The 24541-nt window shown below is 44.9% G+C and overlaps 1 protein-coding gene across 3 annotated transcripts in view; it reads right to left on the bottom strand.

Moving 5' to 3' along the window:
* The window catches only part of ZFYVE19 (zinc finger FYVE-type containing 19), a 59340-nt gene that overhangs the window by 24062 nt on the left and 10737 nt on the right, over positions 1-24541 (bottom strand). For all 3 annotated transcript variants that reach the window (XM_040332951.1, XM_040332949.1, XM_040332950.1), the window contains exons 2-8: positions 23386-23444; positions 19341-19462; positions 13702-13758; positions 10759-10919; positions 8542-8687; positions 5680-5794; positions 2088-2306 (exon numbers count right to left, since the gene is read on the bottom strand). In XM_040332951.1, the coding sequence (XP_040188885.1) occupies positions 2088-2306; positions 5680-5794; positions 8542-8687; positions 10759-10919; positions 13702-13758; positions 19341-19462; positions 23386-23439 (874 nt within the window). In that variant the 5' untranslated portion in view covers positions 23440-23444. The remainder of the gene's footprint in view (positions 1-2087; positions 2307-5679; positions 5795-8541; positions 8688-10758; positions 10920-13701; positions 13759-19340; positions 19463-23385; positions 23445-24541) is intronic.

The following is a 24541-nucleotide window of genomic DNA, read 5'->3' as shown; positions in this document are numbered from 1 at the left end:
TTTTTAGTTACTCCTCATATGGAGGTTACCGCCGTAGCCAAAAACATACATGCAAAGAAGTAATAGGGTCCTTGGTGCCTTCATCTATAATTTGGGAGCTGGCTGTGGCTTCCTAAGGAATCACAGCCAGCCCCGCACTGTGCTCGTGTGCGGTCACGCAGCGCAGAGAGACCGGTCCTCCAGCCTCTTGGTACATGTCCAGAGGGCTGAGTGATGTTATTCTTGCCTAGGGGAGAAATGAAGAAGTGGGAGGAGGTACCTGTCAAAAAGTTACCAGTCACTTTTAAGGGAAGGCTCGCTTTAATTGCTAGCAGTAAATGGCTAGTAAATGTATCTTCAACAACATATAGGAAAGCTTAAAGTGAAACGTTAGTCTAAAAATTAAGCCCTGCTAGATGACTTTAGGCAGGCCCCTTTTGCAGGTATAGTTATGTAAAACATTAAAAATAAGTGTTTAAACTGTTTAAAATCTAGTAAACATTAGTCTCACCCAGCTCTGCACATGCTTCGTTGCTCTCCATTTTTAGGCACTGCAGTATAGAGGCCGATCTACTGATCGCCCTAAAACAGAATTAAACCCTCTTTTCCTTTACGCCGAAGGTCCTAAACTGGCAGGCCTCCATATGTTACAAGTCGCATGAGGCATTGCAAAGCTGACAGTTACAAGCATAACTCCCATAGCGAGAGGCATGATGGGACTTGTAGTTTTGCAACAGCTGGAGGGTCGCCAGTTCGAGACCCCTGCTTTACCACAAGGTAGATGCTTCTGTTTGATCTGCAACTGCAGTGGTGCTGCACATGTGATCAGTTATGACACCAGCAATTTGATGGTTTGACAGTTTGGTTGAAAGCACAAGCAAATATGACAGTTATCAATCCCGGTGTAGTGTCAGCGTTTGCTCCCTATCGCAGAATGCAGCCTAAGTAACGTGGCGTCGAACTGCGCATGCGCAATGCATTCCAACGCCAAATGCGATGCGTTCCAGGGGATTTACGACACTACCCTTCAGTGAACCATCACAATTTGTGACGGAAGTGACGAGGAACCATACACAGAGAGGGGGGGGGGGGGGGGGCGGGAGTGAAAGAGACATACAGATGTAATTAGAACCATACAAAGAGCGGGGGGGGGGGGGGGGGGGGGGGGCGGGAAAAAAAGAGGCATGCACATGTAATGAGAACCATACACGGAGCGGGGGAGAGATAAAGAGACATGCAGATACAGTATGGTTCTCATTACATCTGTATGTCTCTTTCTCTCCCGCCCCCCCCCCCCCCGCTCTTTGTATGGTTCTCATTACATCTGTATGTCTCTTTCACTCCCCCCCCCCCCCCGCTCTTTGTATGGTTCTCATTACATCTGTATGTCTCTTTCACTCCCCCCCCCCCGCTCTTTGTATGGTTCTCATTACATCTGTATGTCTCTTTCTCTCCCGCCCCCGCTCGGTTTATGGTTCCTCGTCACTTCCGTGACAAATTGTGATGGGTTCACTAAAGGGTAGTGTCGTAAATCCCCTGGAACGCATCGCATTTGCCGTTGGAACGCATTGCGCATGCGCAGTTGGCCGCCACGTGACTTCCGCAGCATTCTGCGATAGGGAGCAGAATATGACACTGCACTGGCATTCTAGGAATGTAACTAATTGAAACGAATAAATCGATGGGTTTAGTTCCGCTGTATGCTTTACTTCTGCTCAGAGACTCTGGGCTTCAGCAAAATGGCAGCCTCCAGCATGGTTCCCGTTTCTTCTTGCTGGAGGCTGCCATTTTGCTGAAGCCCAGAGTCTCTGAGCAGAAGTAAATCATACAGCGGAACTAAACCCATCGATTTATTCGTTTCAATTAGTTACATTTCTAGAATGCCGGTGCAGTGTCATTTTACAGCACACGCACACGCTGGCTTTTTTACAGCACACGCTAATTTTGGTAGCAGAATTGTTAATGTGGAATGTATGCTCCTTGCTAAAGAACATTCTTTTTATCAAGTTGTTATGGGTAAAGTTCTGCTTTAAAAAGCAAATAGACTAAATCAACTACACAAAAAATGTATTTTCAACAGGACAAACAATTGGCTTAGGATTTGTTACCTTTGTCGGGATCTTTGCCTTGTAGCGCTGCAAGTCTCTTTGCAATTCCCAGCATTTTTTCCTGTCTGGTATTCTCGTCTTGCAGTTCTGCAGCAGCGTCTCTTAGAATTCGGTCCTTCTCCCGCTCTAAATATTCCGCATCTAGTTCATGATTAATGTCATTTGGGCTGTCTACTTGATCGACTTTATTCAGATTGTTAACAGGTGGTACACTGAAGTCTGTATTATAAAAGTAGATTAAGAAATATTAGTAAAATATATATATATATATATATATATATATATATATATATATATATATATATATATATATATATATATATATATATATATATACACAAATTGCATACTTTATTAAAGTGTGCAAACACAATGTTTGCTTATAGTCAATCTGTAACAATTTTGGGCAATGGAGACTGAATAAATGATAAAAAAGTCAAAATGGCACTTTGCAGCTCTGGGGTCCTTGGTTCAAATCCCAGCCAGGACACTATCTGCATGGAGTTTGCATGTTCTCCCTGTGTTGTATGGGTTTCCTCTGGGTACTCTGGTTTTCTCCCACATTCCTGGTAGGTTAACTGGTTCCAATGTAAACCGGCTCTAGTATGTGTATCTATGCATGTGAGATAAGACCTTAGACTAGGATCTCCTAGAAGGCAGGCAATGTAATAACTACACAACATATAAAACACAGCTTAAAGCGGTGGTTCCCCCTAAAACAAATTTCTAACAATACATTCGTAAGACTGCTTGCACTGCGGGTAGGCTGGCTTTTGTTTTGTTTTTTTAGTACATACCTCGATATCGCCATTTCGTCCCTTGGCGGTGGGCGTTCCTAGTTGATTGACGTTCCTCTGACGGGCGCATACTGCGCGTCACGACTTTCCGGCAGAAGCCGAACGTCATTGCACAGGCGCCGTATAGAGTCGGCTCTATACGGCGCCTGCGCAGCGACGTTCGGCTTCTTTCGGAAAGTCGTGACGTCACGTATGTGCCCGTCGGAGGAACGTCAATCAACTAGGAACGCCCACCGCCAAGAGACGAAATGGCGATATCGAGGTATGTACTAAAAAAACAAAACAAAAGCCAGCCTACCCGCAGTGCAAGCAGTCTTACGAATGTATTGTTAGAAATTTGTTTTAGGGGGAACCACCCCTTTAAATTGTCAGCACTATATAAATACCTGTTATAAACATTAAATAAACAAAAGTATAAAATCCGCCGGGAAAGCTGAAAACCTGCTCTGTAACTTTCCCCGTGTACACACGAGAGGTTTTCCCGTCTGGAAAACTGCGGGGAGAGCTTTGGACGGGAACCCCGGCCGTGTGTAGGCTCCACCGCAGTGTTTCCCCATAGGAAAACTGCCGGGTTTAAAACCGCCAGTAATCCCGGCGGGAAAAAAAAAGCAGGTTCTCAATTTTCCCGCTGGGATTCCCGGCAGTTTTCCTGTTGAGAAAACTGCGAGGAAGCATACGCACGACTGGTTTTTCCGGCCAAAAGCCCTCCCCGCAGTTTTCCTGGCAGGAAAACCGGTCGTGTGTACGAGGCTTGAGAGAACTGCCAATATGCATGTAACGAGACCCTTGCTCGCTCGCTTTCGCTCCCCCGACACTATGTGCCGTTCGGAATCCATTAGAACAAACACCAGGCAGGCTGTATGTAAGTTCAAACAGGAAGACTTTTATTGGAAGCACACAACACACTTTTATACAGAATTTGGAACATCCCGCCCCCAACAACCGCTTTCCTATTGGTCAATTGTAAAGTACATGTAGTTCTCCATCAGGTCCTCTTACCAATGCAAATGAGGACTTTGGGTTCAGCAGGGATTGGTCCGATAGCTTGAGTAGAAGGACTGCTATGTGTAATGAGACAGAAGCCCCAGGGGGCAATCAATGTACACAATAGCCAGACACAGAACAATGGAGCCGTCTGGAGCCTTAAGACAGAGCAGAAGACCCCCCACTGTGTAACAGATTTCAGGGAGGAACACTTCCGCATTCCAAGGTCCATGACAATGCACATTAACAGTTACCACTTCCCAAAATACTACAGATTGGGCGATAGTACCATCCTGTCTATATGAGGGGCCGCAGCTCAGTAAACTTCTACAGAGAGTAGATTGAATGGATAATGGGGAGATTATTAGTATCCTTTTTACACAAAACACACTTGTTAAAATCTGATCAGATTGAACTTGAGTTGTCTGAACTGTAAAACAGGCAATGGATATAAAAAAGTTAATGCTGAACTCCAGACAGACACAAAGTAATGCTACCCTGTAATCATTATTCACCATTAAATGTATTTTTCTAATGCAAGCCATAGCAAGTAACTGAATTTAACATAGTATCAGCTTATTGCATCCCTGGACAGCACAGCTCAGAAAGTGGGAGGAAAAAGCAGGAGAAGGACACAATCAGAAGACAAGAGGCATGCTGACTGGATGAGAGAGCAGACTGACCGAGAGAGGATCTCACCACTGTGCTGCTTCTCCTTTCAATGTCCAGTCACAGGGTGGGGGTGAGAAGTATTGTAAAATATTGGGAGTGCACAATATTCATTATTTGAGCATTGTGTATATTATTATAGTTATTGTTAATAACATTATTCATTTTAGCAGAATTCTAACAGAATAGCAAAGTATAGGAACAGACTAGGGTTGCACTGATACTGAGTATTTGCAGGAGCTCTAGTACTCATGCAAATGCTCCGATGCTTGACCCGATACCTGAGCAGTCAGGGCTTGCAATCCCCCCACGGTGTGGCCGTGGGGGGGGAGTTACAATCACTGATCTCCCTTTATAGATGTCAATAAAGCATCTGACAGCTGCTTCTCCTCCTCCCCCCAATAGCTTTCAGCTGCTTTATTGAAAGCCACACAGGGAGATCGGTGAGTGATTGTAACTCCCCTTACCGCCACACCGATCATCCCTGACTGACCCCTGTATCCTCTTCCAGCCCACCTACATGTACTCCTTTGTGTTCTCTGTGTGCTCCAGTCTAGTCCCCCTCTGTGTCCTCTTCCGGTTCTTCCCATGTTCTCCTCCCTTTGCCCCCCCCCCCCGTGTCCTCTGTGTGATCCTCCCTGCCTCGACTGGCAGTTGGCTCAGGCTCTCGGTGAGGCGCTGAGAGCCTGAGCCAGCCACTCCCGCCCCCTCCACAGCCCAGCACTCCAGTGAGCGCTGGTGGGGAGAGCAGGGCGCCGGCGACAGTCACCAGCTCTCTGCAAGCTTTAGACCTCGAACTGAATGATCAGCATTTTTTGATCGCTCAGTTCTCTGTCTTAGAGGCAGCGGGGGACAGCTGCAGCTGGGATCAGTGCTACAGCCATCTAGGTCAGAATTACTTTTTTGTTAATTTTTTTTAAAGCCCATACTTTTATTTTAAATTAGCCTGTTACCTTCACGAGCCACTATTTCAGTGTCAATTAATTTGTGCACATACAGTACTTATATTACAAAAAGAAAAAAAAAAGGAGCAGAAAAGATTGCTGCTTATTCTGATAGTGAAAATTCTGATGTATAGTGCATTACATTTTCCTACTACAGACATACCAAAGCATTAATATAAAGGCAAATCATTATTTTACCTTGAGACTGAGCATTTGGATTCCACTGCTGATCAATAGTGGCCTCGTCCCTCAGCTGAGTTATGAGATCATCAACTTTTTCAGTCTGAGTTCTCCTGTCCGGTGCTTGATGAAGCTACAAAATGGATTGGAATGAAACACCGATCAGGAAACGTACACCTCACTTACACTGACACTTCCGGGCTTAGCTTTTCTAAATGCAGAAGTGATCTGGGAAAAACTTTTATGCTCCCAAAATTACCTTTTTCTATACTTAGGTGTTGATGCTTAAAGCGGTTCTCCACCCTAAAGTGAAGTCCCGCTGATCGGAACCCTCCCCACCTCCGGTGTCACATTTGACACCTTTCAGGGGGAGGGGGGTGCAGATACCTGTCTAAAGACAGGTATTTGCACCCACTTCCAGCCCGTCATTCACGGGCAAAAGACGGGCATTGCGTCACATCCCGTCGCCCCCCCCCCCCCCCCGTTGTGTGCTGGGAACACTCGGCTCCCAGCACACAGCGGGAGCCAATCGGCGGGCGCGGCGCGACTCGCGCATGCACCGTAGGGAACCAGGCAGTGAAGCCGCAGCGCTTCACTTCCTGGTTCCCTCAGCGTGGATGGAGGGGGGAGCAGCAGGGTGACGAGCGATCGCTCGTCATCTGCTGCGGACGCCGCTGGACTCCAGGACAGGTAAGTGTCCTAATATTAAAAGTCAGCAGCTGCAGTATTTGTAACTGCTGGCTTTTAATATTTTTTTTTTGGCGGAACATCCGCTTTAAGGCCTGATTCACACCTATGCAGGTTGCAGTTTGCTTATAACAGGTGCATTTTGCATTTTTCAATACACATTTTTGATTCATTGGAGTCAATGAAACCAAAAACCAGAAAAAAAAATCCCTGGCCCTTTCCATAAAATGCACATCGATAGGAAAATGTAGAAGAATGTGCTTCTGAAAATCTGAAAACGCACTAAAAATGCATAGGTGTAACCCAGGCCTAGCTGCATTGTTGCATGCATTTAGCAATGTTTAGGACTTGTTCACACAGCGACGGCATTTTTCTGCACTGGACAAACACCAGACACCACTAGGACACTTAGAAAGCAATTGTTTCCTATGGTCCCCATTTGCACTGTAACACAGCCTGGAGGTCCGGCGCAGTAAGCGGTGGTAATATGCAGGCATGCTGCATTTTACCGCAGTGCATAGGTAGGCACCACATGTCACCGCACATCAGCACAATGCACGGTGTTGCTGTGAAGGGAAATTAATGAAGTGTCACTTTGTGTACTTCATAAAATATAATAAAAAAGAAAAAAAAAGAAAACTATGAGATGTGCTGAAACACGCATCAAACCGCCCCCCTCACTGCAGCTGAAACAGACAGCTGCCTGCAAGCCAAAACTAAAGCGATACATCATAGTGTATGGGAAAGGATGAACGGGCCCTTAGCCCTGGTTTACACCAGTGCAGCTTTGAAATCGCACTACTTCAGCCCAATTTCAAAGCCGGCGATCAGTGCGATTTTGATGTGCCATTTCATTGTAGCATGTGACTTCATTTAACAGAAGTCAATGCAAGTTTGCGGGAGTAGTGCGGGAACCTTTTTCAAAGGACACAACGTCTTGAGTCCCAACTATTTTAATGGTTGCATTGCTGGTAATGGAGTGCGAATTGTCATGCGATTTCGAACAGTCAAATCGCAAGACAAATCAAACTGGTGTGAACCAGGGTTTAGAGTTTAAAGTTTTCAATCAGATCCTGGACCTACAGAATTTTATTTTCCGTTAAACATGGCTAAACTAGCACCTAAAGTAAAGTTAGTAGAGACCTATCGCAACAGACCAAAGGCTTTAATTAAAGCAAAATGTGGTCCAACAAAATACTGACATAAGGGGGCGATCCTTTTTCCAACTGATATGTTGGTGTTAATGCTTTCCCTTGGATGTTATAAGTTGCACTGATTAAATACAGCTGGAGGAAACAAAAGTTGTGTCTGTCTTCATTTCAGGCTGCAAAGCAACAAAATGCAATTATTTTACAGGGTGGTGATATTTTTCTATACCCACTGTATATTAGTAAATCACCCTTTTTACATGAGCAATCATTTGAATCTGGGCACACAATAAATACAGTGTCAGGGGTCTTGCCATGGCATTTTACAGTAGACTTTTACAGATGGCATTTCCCATCAAAGGTACTGTATGATAAGCTACACGGTGCAATTTAGTTACCTAGGTTGCAGAATTACATATTGTTACAAAGTTAGGAAGTTTATAATAAACGGACATCAATCAGCTTTACCCGCTTAGGCCCTGTACACACGACCGGGAATCCAAAGTTTTTTTCCTGACGGGATTCATGGCAAGCTTGTCTTGCAAAGCCTTGCATACAGACGGCCATTCAAAAGAACTTCCGTTCTTTTGAATGGCAAGAACACGGGGACGCATCGACTACGATGAGCCGGCCCTCGTCACATTCGATGCCGTCGCCCCCATCCTGCTACACCCCACACTAAACTTGTATGCTGCCGCGCATGCATCAAACTCTTATCGAACATGCGCGGGTTTACCTGTAAGGTAAGCATACAGATGACTGGTTTTCTCGGCAGGAAACACTCTGCCGAGAATCCCGACGGGAAAATAGAGAGCAGGGTTCTCCATTTTCCCGTCGGGATTCTCAGCTGTTTTCCTGAAGGGAAAACTGCTAGGGAGCATACACACGGCCGGGATTCCCAGTCAAATGCTCTCCTGGCAGTTTTCCTGCCAGGAAAACCGGTCGTGTATACGAGGCTTCACAGTATTAAACCTATGGGGTTTTTAAATTTGCAAGATTGGTGTGTTTTGATCGATAGCATTAAAGGAAACATTACAATAAATACCGGCTTGGTCGTTCTGGAAGGAGGAGTCCTCCCCTGCAATATTGCCAGTCGGTCTTCCATTTCCTGTAAAGATGGAACACGGCCTTGTGTGTCTTTCTGTAGAGCTTGCACTCTGGATTCTATTTCTGCCATTGAGGCAACGGTTTCTACATAAAAGAATAAGACCTACATCAAGCAATGGGGTCACACACACAATATGCTTTCATTTGTACAAGCTGCTCATGAGCTGCAGCAAGTTGGAGTTCCATAATGCTGCTTCTGACCTGTTTTAGTATACACATTGGTTTGGAAAAAAGTACCATAGACGCAAACAAAATTCCATGTACATGAGCTCCCATAGAGATGTATACTGTATATGTATGCTGTAAGGTGGTCACAGACTGTTCAATAAAAGCAAGCAGTGCTTACGATTTTGAACTTTTATTCAATAATACACCAGCTTGCAGAGAGGCTCAGGAAAACCTTAGTAGTCTGCAAGGTATAACAAGTGCTTAATGGTAACCTGTAGGAGACAAAATATGGGAGCTGCCATTGGTAAATTCTTTAAACGCTGAACTCTAGTTTAACTTTTTTTTCTACAGTTGTACAGGCTCCCCTCCTTTACTGAAATTACTTACTCTGATACCACTGCACGTGACGAGCTTCTAACAGTTCACAGAACATTGTGTATTTTTTATTAAATTTTTTATGAATACAAGGCTTTCTTTGATCGAATCCAGTAGATAAGAGGGACAGGGACCTCACAATGTTCACCTGGCTTAAGCATGCAAGAAGAGAAGCCACTTGGCACATAGCTTGGTCGATCGCAGTGATCACTGTAGTAGCAAAGACTACTACAGTGATTAGCAGTTTGCCCAGAGGTACATCAGGTTTTCGATACACATACTTAGCTGGATTCAGAAAGCTTTACGCCGGTGTATCAGTAGATACGCCATCGTAACTCTGAATCTACCCCGTCCTAAATTTAAGCGTATTCTGGAAACCAGATACGCTTAAATTAGGCTAAGATACGAGCGGCGTAAGTCTCCTACGCCATCGTATCTTAGGGTGCATATTTACGCTGGCCGCTAGTTGGCGCTTCCGTTGTGTTCGGCGTAGAATATGCAAATGACTAGATACGCCGATTCAGAAACGTACGTGCGTCCGGCGCATTTTTTTTTTACGTATGGCTTTTTCCGACGTAAAGTTAGTCGAACAAATAGCTGGCCTAGTCAATGTTCATCCTCATTTGAATTAGGCGCGCTTACGTCGGCCCCATTTACGCAACGCCGCCGTAACTTAGAAGGCACTTGCCTCTCTGACTTACGGCGGCGTAGCGTAAATACGATACGCTACGCCGCCTGAAAGATGCGCCGCCGTACCTGAATCTAGCTAACTGACATTGGCCCAAGTGGGTAAGTATGCAATACAGATTATATCTGGACACATATATAGAAGGTGCAGTCCCAGGTCTTTAGGTTGCAAGTTCACATTTTACTGGTTACTTGCTAGTTTCAGCACAGCGATTTCAATATTCAGCATCACAAGTGGCATTGCAATAAGTCATATCTCCGCTAAACAATGTGCCTGGTATGGTCATCCTATCTCACATGAGGCACACCCATACTCATATTTCTCTTCCAGACAGAGTAAAATTACTTTTTGGGTAAGGATCTTCTTTATGGCTTAGGGCCCTTTCACACAGGGCTGTCCGTGTACGGGCTCTGCTTTGCTCAGCGGGGGATCGCTCCGTCGATCCCTGCTGAGCAGGCAGATGACAGGTCTGTCTCTGCACACCGTGCAGGGACCGACCTGTCAGAGCGCCACTCTTCTATATGGGGCATCGGATGTCAAAGGACTGTAGAGCCCGTTGTCACCCGATTCGATCCGCCAGATGGATGGAAAAGTAGGGGTTTGGAGTGGGTTTGGAGTGGGTTGGATGTCAGCCGGGCATGTCACCGCTGACATCCGAGGTGCACGGAGCACCCGTTCAAGTCAGCCTAAAAAACTGGCTAAACGGTCCGCCAGTCTGAAAGGGTCAGTGTTGTTGAAATATTTATGTGAAGGATCAGCTTAGGAAGAATACTCTACAATATATTCTGTGTGCATGGCAGAATTTTAATCAGTAAACGTAAGGCAAAACTCTAGGTTTTAGTGAAATTTAAATAGTTCATTTGGAAATATAGCTGTAGGTTACATCTAAGCAGCTTTTTATTTAGTTCGGACATTTCCACTCACTAGGTTTAGTTTCTTGCTTGAGTTTCTCAAGGCGTTCAGCAATAGCTCTGTCTTCTGCAGACAAACCCTCATACTTCAGATTCGTTCCTCCAGGTGCCATTCCGGGCCCCACCTGCATCACTTTCTGTTGATTCTGTCTGGCTTCTAAGGCGGCCACTCTCCTGAAATATAGCTTAGTTAGTTTCACAGATTTTTGCCCAATATAATGATTTTCTGTATGTTCTAACATTTTCAGCTTAGCAGCTATTTACTTCAACCCACGTGTGCAAATCTGTAAAGAGTACCGTATTTATCGGGGTATTGCGCGCTCCGGCGTATAGCGCGCACCCCTAATGTTGACCCTAAAATCCTGTAAAAAAACATTTTATTACATTTTACTACTTACAGTTTTGGTGTCTTGCCCGGCGTCCATCGGCGTCCTCGTCCGGTGTCCGTCTGCGGCCTCGGTGGTGTCCTCCCGGCTTCTCCCGCGCTGTCTCCGTGTCGAATCCCCGCTTCCCGGGATCAGTTTGAAGCCTCTGCCGACATTTACCGAGCGCAGTACACTCGGGTATATTCGGCCACACTCTCACGCATAAACGTCACAGAGCGTGACTACGAGCGAGGCCGAATGTACCCGAGTGTACTGCGCTCGGTATATGTCGGCACAGGCATTCAAACTAAGTGCGGGAAGCGGGTATCGGCGTATATTGCACACCCACGATTTTGCCCTGATTTTCAGGGCAAAAAAGTGTGCAGTATACGTCGATAAATACAGTAATTGAAAATAGGCGAGTCTACTCTGTTCAGCACTGTACAGTGATCCTGCCGCTGGCGAGTTTAACATTGTGACACCTCTTGATAAGGAGGTTTACTTCTGAAATATTTTCTACATTACTAAATAAGTCTAGTTGAATGTGACTGACTACTTCTAGCTATACCATGACCTGATCTCAAGAAATTCAGCTGCTAAAAAAGGTATTCATCCTCTATATCAGTTACAGATGTAAGTAGGATTTATGTAGACTAGACCCCATACACACTATCAGATTTTTGTCTTAAGAATTTCCATTTGTATGCAGTCAGGCCGGCCCTTCTACTACGTGGTTTTGGTAAATCTGAAGACAAAATTCTGCAGAAAATCTGATAGTATGTATGGGGCTTAACCTACTTGGCTTTCACCATTAACCACTTAACCCCCGGACCATATTGCTGGTCAAAGACCAGAGCACTTTTTGCGATTCGGTAATGAGTCGCTTTAACTGACAATTGCGCAGTCATGCGACGTGGCTCCCAAACAAAATTGGCGTCCTTTTTTCCCCAAATGAATAGAGCTCTCTTTTGGTGGTATTTGATCACCTCTGCGGTTTTTATTTTTTGCTATAAACAAAAATAGAGCGACAATTTTGAAAAAAAATGAATATTTTTTACTTTTTGCTATAATAAATATCCCCCAAAAATATATTAAAAAAAAAAAAAATTCCCTCAGTTTAGGCCGATACGTATTCTTCTACATATTTTTCGTAAAAAAAATAAAAATAAAAAAAATCGCAATAAGCATTTATTGATTGGTTTGTGCAAAAGTTATAGCGTTTACAAAATAGGGGGTATTTTTATGGCATTTTTATTAATATTTTATTTTTTTACTAGTAATAGCGGCGATCAACGATTTTTTTTCCGGTACTGCGACATTATGGCGGACACTTTTGACACATTTTTGGGACCATTGGCATATTTAGAGCGATCAGTGCTATAAAAATGCATTGGATTACTATAAAAATGCCAATGGCAGTGAAGGGGTTAACACTAGGGGGTGGGGAAGGGGTTAAGTATGTTCCCTGGGTGTGTTCTAACTGTAGGGGGGTGTGGACTGACATGGGGAAATGACTGATCTTCTGTTCATACATTGTATGTACAGAAGATCAGCATTTCTCTCCCTGACAGGACCGGAAGCTGTGTGTTTACACACACAGCTCCCGGTCCCCGCTCTGTAACGAGCGATCGCGTGTGCCCGGCGGCGGTCGCGCCCGCCGGGCACGGGAGTCGGACGGCAGGGCACGCGCCCATAGTGCCCGCTTTTAGAGCCGACGTTATACTACGGGCTCTCGCACAGGGGAGCCGACCTGCCGCCGGCACAAGGGAGCCGACGGCGGCTGGTCGGCAAGCAGTTAATTAGAACAGTGGTCATCAACCCTGTCATCAGGGCCCACTAACAGGCCAGGTTTTATGTATTACTTTGGGGAGATGCAGACTAGAATACTGCAATCACTGAGCAGCAAATGATATCACCTGTGATGTATTTCAGTTATCTTGCAAACCTGGCCTGTTAGTGGGCCCTGAGGACAGGGTTGATGACCACTGAATTAGAATATATACCGATCAGGCATATCACATTACAATAGCATCTGAAATGGTCTCTTTCAACAGGATAATGCGCCACACTGCAAAAATGGTTCAATAATGTTTTTTGGTACCGACTTGGCCTTCAAGTCCTCTACATCTCAATCCAATTGAGCATCTGTGGGATGTGCTGAAAAAACAAGTGCGATTCATGGCGACCCCCACCTCAAATCTTACAGGACTTAAATGATCTGCTACTGACAGCTTGTTGCCAGATACCAGAGCATTCCTTCAGAGGTTTAGTGGCGTCCATGCGTCCATCGTTCAGAGTTGTTTTGGTGGCAAAAAGAGAGACCTACTCAATATTAGGTGGGACATTATAATGTTATGGCTGACCGCTGAATATCTTCTGTAATGTTTGCCTATCCTATATCAATGGCAGCTCACACACAGAAAGTGCAACACCTTTTTAAAACTTCTGCTTGGTAAATAATATCTTGTCAACCGGAATATACATGATAATGTAAAAGAAATGTGCAAAATGGGCCATACAATTACTCTTTACATAAAGTTGTAAATTGAATTATAGTTGTCAGCGTTAAAGTCAAATGAAAAAATACTTACTTCTTATAATTCTCTGGAGGAGACCATTTTGAGCAACTGTTTCTTTGATCCTTTCCACTGAAATAAGGGAAGAATAAGAGAAGCTAAAAAATGAATAAGTATATGCCTTAAAGCATACATAAAAGACAAAAAAAAACACATATGAAGCATATCTCTGTCATACATATACATTTCCTGCATTGTATCCCATTAAAGACTGCAAGTACAAAATAAATAAATACAGGTTGACATGCACTCCGCTCCTAATTTTTCATTGTGGGCTGACAACACAGCGGGGTGTCCAATAAGGCATTTGCAATGTATTTTGAGCGATGTGATTGCAGTCGGAAACACTTCGCCAAAATCATGTGACATTTTCATTGCTTATACCGAGGCAAACAATAAATTCCAACATTTCATTTTTCAAACCCCTTTTACTGTATGACGTTATTGCTGTGACCAATTCATAAAGAAATACCATCATATCAATCATGGGGAGGTGAATAAGCCTCTTCCATGTTGGAGCAAGTTATTTTTAATCAAAACTTGTTTATTGATACATTGCTCAAGTTATACAGGCAGTCATTGCAGTAAATAAGACAGAACAAAATGTGGAAGAACCACACCATTACAGGATCCAGAAGTCCAGAATATCTGAGCAATAGCAGGACACAATGCTAATATGACATTTCTATACCCCCCCCCCCCCAACCCCAAACAAAAACCATCACTTAGACCCCTTTCACACTGAAGTGTTTTTACAGCATTTTAGCATTAAAAATAGCACCATTAAAACGCTCATAAAATGCTCTCCATGCATCTCAATGGACCCTTTCACACCGAGTCCTGCAAGCAGCATCCTTGGAGCAGCTTTTGGGCGCTGAAAAAAATGCTCCAAAAACGCCCCTCTCCATTGAAATGAATTGAAAGCGCTGTAAAAACGCCTTACCCTTTCACACTGAGGCGTTGTACTGGCGGCGCGTTGAGAAAAGTCCTTCAAGCAGCATCCTTGGAGCAGCTTTGGGCGCTGAAAAAAACGCTCCAAAAACGCCCCTCTCCATTGAAATGAATTGAAAGCGCTGTAAAAACGCCTTGCCTTTTCACACTGAGGCACTGCAAAAACGCCCTAAAACTTCAGGGTCTTAGAGGTGCTTTACCAGCACATTGGGATTGCAGATGAGGCTTCGCTCGAAAAACGCTTGAATAATGCTCGAAAAACACCCCAGTGTGAAAGGGGCCTTAAGACCCAGCAAAACATAGTAGTATTAGTCATTTCGTCTATCAACGCATCATTTCTGGTCTAGTGCATATTCAGTGTGACCCATCCCTCTCTCCCCCCAACGCTAGCAGGAGTTCATTACATAAGGAGTCTGTCCATCACCAGTTGTGGCGGTGCAAGACTATTATCCTCCAGCCATGGCTGCCAGATGAGGTCAAACTTACCCACAGTCTTCCTACGTTTATAGGCCAGACATTCCCTGAGTAGTAAAGAGTTAACATAACTTATCCACTGTTTCCCTGTGGGGATCGTAGATGCCATCCAGTACCTTGCTATACATTTTCTGTCTAGATACATCAACCTAGTAATCATATAATACATTCCTCTTGGGTACATATCAATGGCACCAAGCAAGTACACCAGGGGGTCCAAAGGAACAGGCACTTGAGCAAGTCTAGTAATACATTGGGAAATCTCTGACCAGTACCGATGGAGCTTTGGGCACCTCCACAGTAGATGTAGGAAGTCACCCTGATGTGCCTTACATTTTGGGCATAATGGGGAGTCCCCATTTATGGAGCTGTACTGGCGTTCTGTAGGCTCTGTGTAAAATAAATAATTGTGACAGTTTATGCGAAGCCGAGACAGACACTACGGGAATGGATCCCACTGGTCCCCGTCTATATCCCCAATGTCCTCCACCCACTTGTTACAGCATTTAGGAGAAGCATGATCCTGGACCGAAGACAACAGTTCTGCATATATCTTAGACACGAGTCCCGCCCAGAGGATCTCCATCAGCAAAGGCGATGATGACAGGGATGCCAGGGAATGAGTCTGTTGCTGTGCCCGCAGGGCATGACGAGGTTGGAGATACTTATAAAAGCCTCTAGGGGCCAACTGATATTCCTGGCATATCTGTTCATAAGTTTTTAGCACCATTTGAGCAAGTTATTAATTGTGTTGCATGTGTAATTACTGTGTCACATCTTTAAGACAATTCTGCAACAAAATTCATCTTTAAATTTTTCTGAAATAGTTTTCCATGAGTCTTCCAACTTCTCAGATCATCATCTCTGCCTGTAATGCTCCGTTCACATCTCCGCGTATGGGGGGGGCCACAAACGCGGTAAAAACACGCAAATAGAATCGCGGAATGTCCGTTGCCCAAAAGAAGCTCCTGTATTTCTTTTGGGAGACGGGCACCCCGCAATTCTGTTAATGTCTTTTTACCATGATTGAGTCGCAGGAAAGTCGCGCCACGTTTGGGGTGCTAATAAAATCAACGGGAGACGCACCAGGAACGCATGGGAGTCCCGCGATTTGCCGCTATTGCGAATCGCGGGCGCAATCAAGACGATTCCGCCTGCAAAGCTGAACGCAGAGATGTGAAGGGAGCCTAAAACTCCACCACTTGACTGGAGAGATGCTAGTAACAGATCCCTTGCTGTCTCTGTTGTGACAGATTCACCTACATCTCACCAATGTGTACATCAGGGATAAGCAATTAGCGGACCTCCAGCTATTGCAAAACTACAAGTCCCATCATGCCTCTGGCTCTGGGTGTCATGCCTGTGGCTGTCAGAGTCTTGACATGCCTCATGGGACTTCTGTAGTTCTGCAACAGCTGGAGGTCCAGTGATTGCATATCCCTGCTGTACATGAATCTTTTGCAAGTTTTACTATTTCTCACAAGTTCTGCCATTTATATATGTAAATGGCGCTGGTATTTTTAGTTACTAATCCCATTTCTACCGGGTTAGGTCTTTAAATAGCAGATCATTGGTCCTATATTTACCCAGTGATGTTCATAAACAGCATTGTATTAATAGATGTTGGGCAGCAGATCCGCCCAGTAATCACCATGTGCCGAGCTGTCATTAGACCAGGTGAGTCTCGCAGCAGCAATCATGATAGCATGAAGGGTGGATGATAGCATGAAGGGTGGATACCCTGTGTAAAATTAGGCCAACAAGGTTGCAGTAGTTGAGGCGAGATAACCAGTGAGTGAATTAATAGACTTTGAAATTTTAATGGTTAAAGCGGGGGTTCACCCTATTAAAAAAAAAAAAAAAAAAAATTTATTCTAGCATTACATTCGGCATCGTAGCGCGAGCTACAGTATGCCGGTCTTACATTTTTTTATCCCCGTACTCACTGTGCTATTCCACATTGAAGATTCCGGGGAATGGGCGTTCCTATGGTGAGAGAAGGTGATTGACGGCCGGCCCTGGCACGTCACGCTTCTCCGGAAATAGCCGAAATAGGCTTGGCTCTTCACGGCGCCTGCGCATAGCCTGTGCGCAGGCGCCGTGAAGAGCCGAGGCCTACTCCGGCTGTCTTCGGGGAGCGTGACGTGCCAGAGCCGGCCGTCAATCATCCTCCCTCTCCATAGGCACGCCCATTCCCCGCGGGAGTCGGAATCTTCAATGATCAATAGCACAGTGAGTACGGGGTTAAAAAATGTAAGACCGGCATACTGTAGCTCGCGCTACGATGCCGAATGTAATGCTATAATGATGTTAAGGAGGGTGAACCACCGCTTTAAGGAGTGGATTTTGGAAAAGTTATGGGAGGTGAAGGGGCCAAGATTTAGCCAATGATTGGTTTCGGGCCGGAAAGGACCAGTCATAGTCCAGAATTATACAGAACACCCTGACATGAGACGAGGGACTGATAGCGGTGCTGTTGATCTTGATGTTGAGGTCAGATGAAGAGAGATGAAGTGGGGAAAATTGCTAAAGAGTGCATTTTTTTTATATATAATTTTTATTAATAATTTTCACTAGGGTTGTCCCGATACCACTTTTTTAAGACTGAGTACAAGTACCGATACTTTTTTTCCAAGTACTCGCCGATACCGAATACCGATACTTTTTTTTGATCTCATGCGACAGCGGCACATGTGTCAGTAGTTTTTTTTTTTTTTTTTATCTTTAACAATTTGTTTTTAATTTTTTACAATTTTTTTATTTGGACCGTGTCAGTGTGTTTTTTCTTTTATTTTTATTTTAATTTTTCATTATTTTCTACAATCATTTTTTTTCTTTTTTTTCAGCCCTGTTGGGGGGCTTTAGTGAGATATCAGGGGTCTTAACAGACCTCTGACATCTCCCCTTTAAAACAGAGAAAGGGACTAGGGACACATGTTCCCCTGTCCCTTTCTCAGCAGCATCAGCTGCGCTGAAAATGAATGGAGTGAAGACAGCCGCTTCTCTTCATTCATAAACTGAAACATTGTAATCACAGGTTACAATGTTTCAGTTATGTGAATAGACAGAGTCAGTGATCTCTGACTCTGTCCATTCGGAGCCGGATTTACCGGCTCCTACCCCGCTCTCCATCCTGACAGTTCCAGGGGGTGGAGGAGGAGCACGGAGGGAGAGAGAAACACGGCAGGGGACATGGAGGGAGAGAGAAACACGGAGGGGGACAGAAACACGGGGGGACATGGAGGGAGAGAGAAACACGGCACGGGACACGGAGAGATACAGAAACACGGGGAAACACGGGGGGACACGGAGGGAGAGAGAAACACGGCACGGGACACGGAGAGATACAGAAACACGGGGGGACACGGAGGGAGAGAGAGAGAGAAACACGGCAGGGGACACGGAGGGAGGGAGGGAGAGGGAGAGGGAGAGGGAGAGGGAGAGGGAGAGGGAGAGGGAGAGGGAGAGAGAGAGAGAGAAACACGGCAGGGGACACGGAGGGAGAGAGAGAGAGAGAGAGAGAGAGAGAGAGAGAGAGAGAGAAACACGGCAGGGGACACGGAGGGAGAGAGAGAGAGAGAAACACGGCAGGGGACACGGAGGGAGAGAGAGAGAGAGAGAAACACGGCAGGGGACACGGAGGGAGAGAGATAAACACGGCAGGGGACACGGAGGGAGAGAGAGAAACACGGCATGGGACACGGAGGGAGAGAGATAAACACGGCAGGGGACACGGAGGGAGAGAGAGAAACACGGCATGGGACATGGAGGAGGACACGGGACAGTCAGCAGTGATCGTGTGTGGGGGAGTTGCAAGCACCGATCACCGCTAATTTTAAAGCAGCTGAAAGCTGGGGGGGGGGGGAGAGAGAGAAGCGGAGAAATTACTTTTAAATCTATACAGTGGTGATCGGTGCTTGTAACTTCCCCATGCACTGATCACCGGCGACAGTAAAAGTATCGGGTGAAGCATCGGGAGGATTTGCCCAAGTACAAGTACTCGGGCAAATGCTTGGTATCGGTCCTGATACCGATACTAGTATCTAGTATCGAAATCGGGACAACCCTAATTTTCACATTAATACACAGTATTGCAGTATTTTTGCGCAACTTTTTTCTGTCTTCTTTTACTTCCATACTGCTTACACAAGATCGTGTGAAATGGCGCTAGGTGCGCCCCCGTAATTGGACCCATGATAGGCTCAGGGTCAGACTGTACACACGCTCACCTGGTGATAGATTCATGACATTTCTTGCAGATCTTTTGCTTTGCGTTGCCATATGTAGGGAGAACAGCGGTGTATCCTAGACACCCTGCACAGAAGGCCCGTCCACAGGATTTACAGCCACACTGGAAAAGAGACATGTACAGTAAATATACATAATCAACAGAAAACCTGTCAGCTCTGCAGCATGCCAGCTAAGCAGTTGGCACTCTGGCCTTGCACAGCTGGGGTCCTGCATCCAGAATGCAAAAGAGATTCCAAGTTTACACTATGCAGGTATTTGGATTTCCTCCCAAAATCCAAAACATACAGGTAGGTTATATGCAGGGTGGATTTGATTTAAATCACTAGTAAAAAGGCTCAATTTACAGTGCCTGGAAAAAAGTATTCACACCCCTTGAGATTTTTCACATTTTGTACAACCAAAAACTTAAATGTATTTTATTGGGATTTTATGTGATAGACCAACACAAAGTGGCACATAATTGTGAACTGGAAGGTAAATGATAAATGGTTTTCAAAATATTTTACAAATAAATATGTGAAAAGTATGGCGTGCATTTGTATTCAGCCCCCTTTACTCTGATATCCCTAACTAAAATCTAGTGGAACCAATTGCCTTCACAAGTCAACTACTTAGTAAACAGAGTCCACCTGTGTGTAATTTAATCTCAGTATAAATACAGCTGTTCTATGAAGCCCCCAGATGTTTGTTAGAGAACATTAGGGAACAAAAAGCATCATGAAGGCCAAAGAACACACCAGACAGGTCAGGGATACAGTTGCAGAGAAGTTTAAAGCAGGGTTAGGTTTTAAAAAAATATCACAAGCTTGAGCTTTGCTCAATCCATCATCCAAAAATGGAAAGAGTATGGCACAACTGCAAACCTACCAAGAAATGGCCGTCCACCTAAAATGACAGGCCGGGCAAGGAGGGCATTAATCACAGAAGCAGCCAAGAGGCCCATGGGAACTCTGGAGGAGCTGCAGAGATCCACAGCACAGGTGGGATAATCTATCCACAGGACAATTATTAGTCCTGCACTCCACATATCTGCCCTTTATGTGGCAAGAAGAAAGTCATTGTTGAAAGAAAGCCATAAGAAGTCCTGTTTGCAGTTTGCGAGAAGCCATGTGGGGGACACAGCAAACATGTGGAAGAAGGTGCACTGGTCAGACGAGACAAAATTTAACTTTTTGGCCTAAAAGCAAAACACTATGTGTGGTGGAAAACTAACACTGCACATCACCCTGAACACACCATCCCAACTGTGAAACATGGTGGTGGCAGCATCATGTTGTTGGGATGCTTTTCTTCAGCAGGGACAGGGAAGCTTGTCAGAGTTGACGGGAAGATGGATGGAGCCAAATACAATCTTAGAAGAAAACCTGTTATGCAGCGTACACACGAATGAATTTTCCATTGGAAAAAAATAAAGCGGATGTTTTTTCCCGACGGAATTCTGCTCAAGCTTGGCTTGCATACACACGGTCACACCAAATTCCAACCGTCAAGAACGCGGTGACGTAGAACACTAAGACGAGCCGAGAAAAGTTCAATGTTTCCGAGCATGCATGTTTTTTTTCCCCCGTCGGAATTCCATACAGACGAACGGATTTTCCAATAGGAATTTTTTCCGCCTGAAAAATTGAGAACATGCTCTCTAAGTCCGTCGGAAATTCTGATGGAAAAAGCTCCCATCGGACATTTTCCATTGGAAATTCCGACCGTGTGTACACGACATTAGAGTCTGAAAAAGACTTGAGACTGGGGAGGAGGTTCACCTTCCAGCAGAACCCTAAACATACAGCCAGAGATACAATGGAATGGTTTACACCAAAGCATATCCATGTGTTAGAAAGACCCCAAAGTCCAGACCTAAATCCAATTGAGAATCTGTGGCAAGACTTAAAAATTGCTGTTCACAGACGCTCTCCATCCAATCTGACAGAGCTTGAGATATTTTGCAAAGAAGAATGGGCAAAAATCTCACTCTCTAGATCTGCAAAGCTGGCAGAGACATTCCCAAAAGACTTGCAGCTGTAATTGCAGCAAAAGGCGGTTCTACAAAGTATTGACTCGGGGGGCGCCATACAAATGTACACCACACTTTTCATATTTATTTTGAAAACCAGTTTATAATTTTTCTTCCAATTCACAATTATGTGTCACTTTGTGTTGGTCTATCACATAAAATCCTAATAAAATACATTTACGTTTCTGGTTATAACATGACAAAATGTGAAAATTTCAAAGGGTATGAAAACTTTTTCAAGGCACTGTAAATCAACTTGATTTAAATCATAATTATTAAAGAGCAACTGTCATCTCTGTCCTGCAGCGGCTCCTCCTATTAAAAAATATATAAACCCCCCCCCCCCAAAAAAAATAAACATTAACCACTTCCCGGCCGGCCTATGACCGATTTACGTCCGGGAAGTGGTTCTGAAATCCTGACTGGACGTCCATGGACGTCCTGCAAGATTTCATGCCGCGCGCGCCCGTGGGGGGCGCGCAGCGCGGCGATCGGTGGTGTGGTGTGTCAGTCTGACACCCTGCATCTCCGATCTCGGTAAAGAGCCTCCGGCGGAGGCTCTTTACCACGTGATCAGCCGTGTCCAATCACGGCTGATCACAATGTAAACAGGAAGAGCCGTTGATGGCTCTTCCTCACTCGCGTCTGACAGACGCGAGTATAGGAGAGCCGATCGGCGGCTCTCCTGACAGGGGGGGTTCGCGCTGATTGTTTATCAGCGCAGCCCCCCCTCGGATCGCCACACTGGACCACCAGGGAAGGGCAAAAGAAAAAAAAAGAAGGGGACAAAAAAAAAAAAAAAAGTCAGTGAAAAAATAAAAAAAAGCAGTAAAAAATACAAAAGATGCCAATCAGTGCCCACAAATGGGCACTGACTGGCAACATGGATAAATCAGTGCTGCCCCACAGTGTCCATCAGTGCCACCCCACAGTGTCCATCAGTGCCACCCCACAGTGTCCATCCATGCCCAGTGCCCACCTATCAGTGCCCATCTGTGCCACCCATAAGTATCCATCAGTGCCACCCATGAGTGCCGCCTATGAGTGCCCAGTGCCGCCCATCAGTGCCGCCTATGAGTGCCCATCAGTGCCGCCTATGAGTGCCCATCAGTGCCGCCAATCAGTGCCACCTCATCTGTGCCCGTAATTGAAAGAGAAAACTTACTTATTTACAAAAAAAAATACAGAAAAAAATAAAAACTTATTTTTTTTTCAACATTTTCAGTCTTTTTTTAGTTGTCAAATACCACCAAAAGAAATCTCTATTTGTAGGGAAAAAAGGACGCCAATTTTGTTTGGGTACAGTGTAGCATGACGGCGCAATTGCCATTCAAAGTGCGACAGTGCTGAAAGCAGAAAATTGGCTTGGGCGGGAAGGTGTGTAAGTGCCTGGTATGGAAGTGGTTAAATACAAACTTTCAGACGCCTGGGACTGCGATCTAAGCTTGATTGCAAATGATTGAAACAAAAAATATTGCAGTGTAGCCAGGTGTAAACCCTCTAGTGTAGTGTAAAGCCTCGTACACACGATCTGATTTTCATTGGACAAAGGGTAGGGCTAAAGTCCAAAGGGCGTTGGCCGTGAACTTGTATTGCATACAAATGGCAAAGAATTGTTGGCCAACAAACACGAAACTAATTGTTTTTTCAGCTCTTTAGTGCCACTTTTTGGGAAACTTCTGCTAATGTTTTGTTATGGTGAGCATTGCTTCTGAGCATGAGTGTTTGTACTTTGGAGTTTTATCCGACGGACTTGTGTACACACAGGATTGGATAATCCACCAACACACATTTGTTGGCGGATATTTTTAAAGCGTACTATCCCACATTTGTCTGCGGAAAATCTGACAACAATTGTTCGATGGAGCGTACAGACGGTCGACACACAATTCCCGTTGGATAATCCGATCGTGTGTATGAGGCTTAAGAAGGACCCCCTCCCCCCAAGGTTTTAGAACCAATGTGAATGGAAAGCACATATTGCCATAAAAACAGCATGCAGGTAAACTCACCTCCTTTTTAAAAATCGTAAACTTGGATGCACAACTGAAACATCTCCCATCCATGTCACCTGTCAGATATAAAATTGGGCGGTATATTGGTGATCATAGCAGAAACATTAGAAAGTGATGACAAGAAAAAAGGCTATGAGGGTGGACAGGACAGCGCCCCTCCAGCATGTGGCTGTTCGACAACATTGCAAGCAAGGAGACTTCTCTTTGATAACTGACACTCTCTCGGCTCCAAGAGATTTCCCAAGACAAGTGTCTGCAAGAGAAATGTAGAGTGACAGAAGGCCGACACCCCACCATTCCTCCTGCTTTGGGGAAATGCTCAAAGCTGAACCGAGAAAATGTTATTAACAAGCGGCCATCTCCTTGCTTGCCATGTTGTTGCACAGCTGCAGAGGGAAAGCAGGTAGAGGGGCGCCCTGCCTGACCTCATAGCTAGCTTTACAAAGCACATAGGAACATGAGACAGAGCACTACATGTACATTGTCCCCTGGGGACAGAACACTGGGAAAAAAAAAAAGATTTCTTCTTTAAAGGATCACTAAAGCAGGGCTCGACAAATCCCGGACGCCAGGTCGCCATGGCGACTAGAAATGGTGTCCTGGCGACTTGGAAGGTTTTTTTTTGTGAGCTGGCGCCATCTGGTAATGAGCCGTTGGTATTACAAGTTATTACCACCAGATGTGTGAGCTGGCGCCATCTGGTGGTGGCCGTTGGTATTACAAGTTAAGCATTACAAGTTAAACAGCAATTCTAATGTCATTTTACACTATTTTTCACTGCCATCTTCTTCCCTCTAATTAGAACCCCCAAACATTATATATATTTTTTATCCTAACACCCTAGAGAATAAAATGGCGATCGTTGCAATACTTTCTGTCACGCCGTATTTGCGCAGCGGTCTTACAAGCGCACTTTTTTGGGAAAAAACTGCACTTTTTTTTAATTAAAAAATAAGTCAACAGTAAAGTTATCCCCATTTTTTTTTAAATATTATGAAAGATAATGTTACGCCGAGTAAATTCATACCCAACATGTCACGCTTCAAAATTGCGTCCGCTCGTGGAATGCCGACAAACTTTTACCCTTTAAAATCTCCATAGGCGACGTTTAAAACATTCTACAGGTTGCATGTTTTAAGTTACAGAGGAGGTC

This window comes from Rana temporaria, chromosome 13, assembly GCF_905171775.1.
Source record: "Rana temporaria chromosome 13, aRanTem1.1, whole genome shotgun sequence".
Classification (NCBI taxonomy): Eukaryota; Metazoa; Chordata; class Amphibia; order Anura; family Ranidae; genus Rana; species Rana temporaria.
This window is presented reverse-complemented; position numbering and strand designations above follow the sequence as displayed.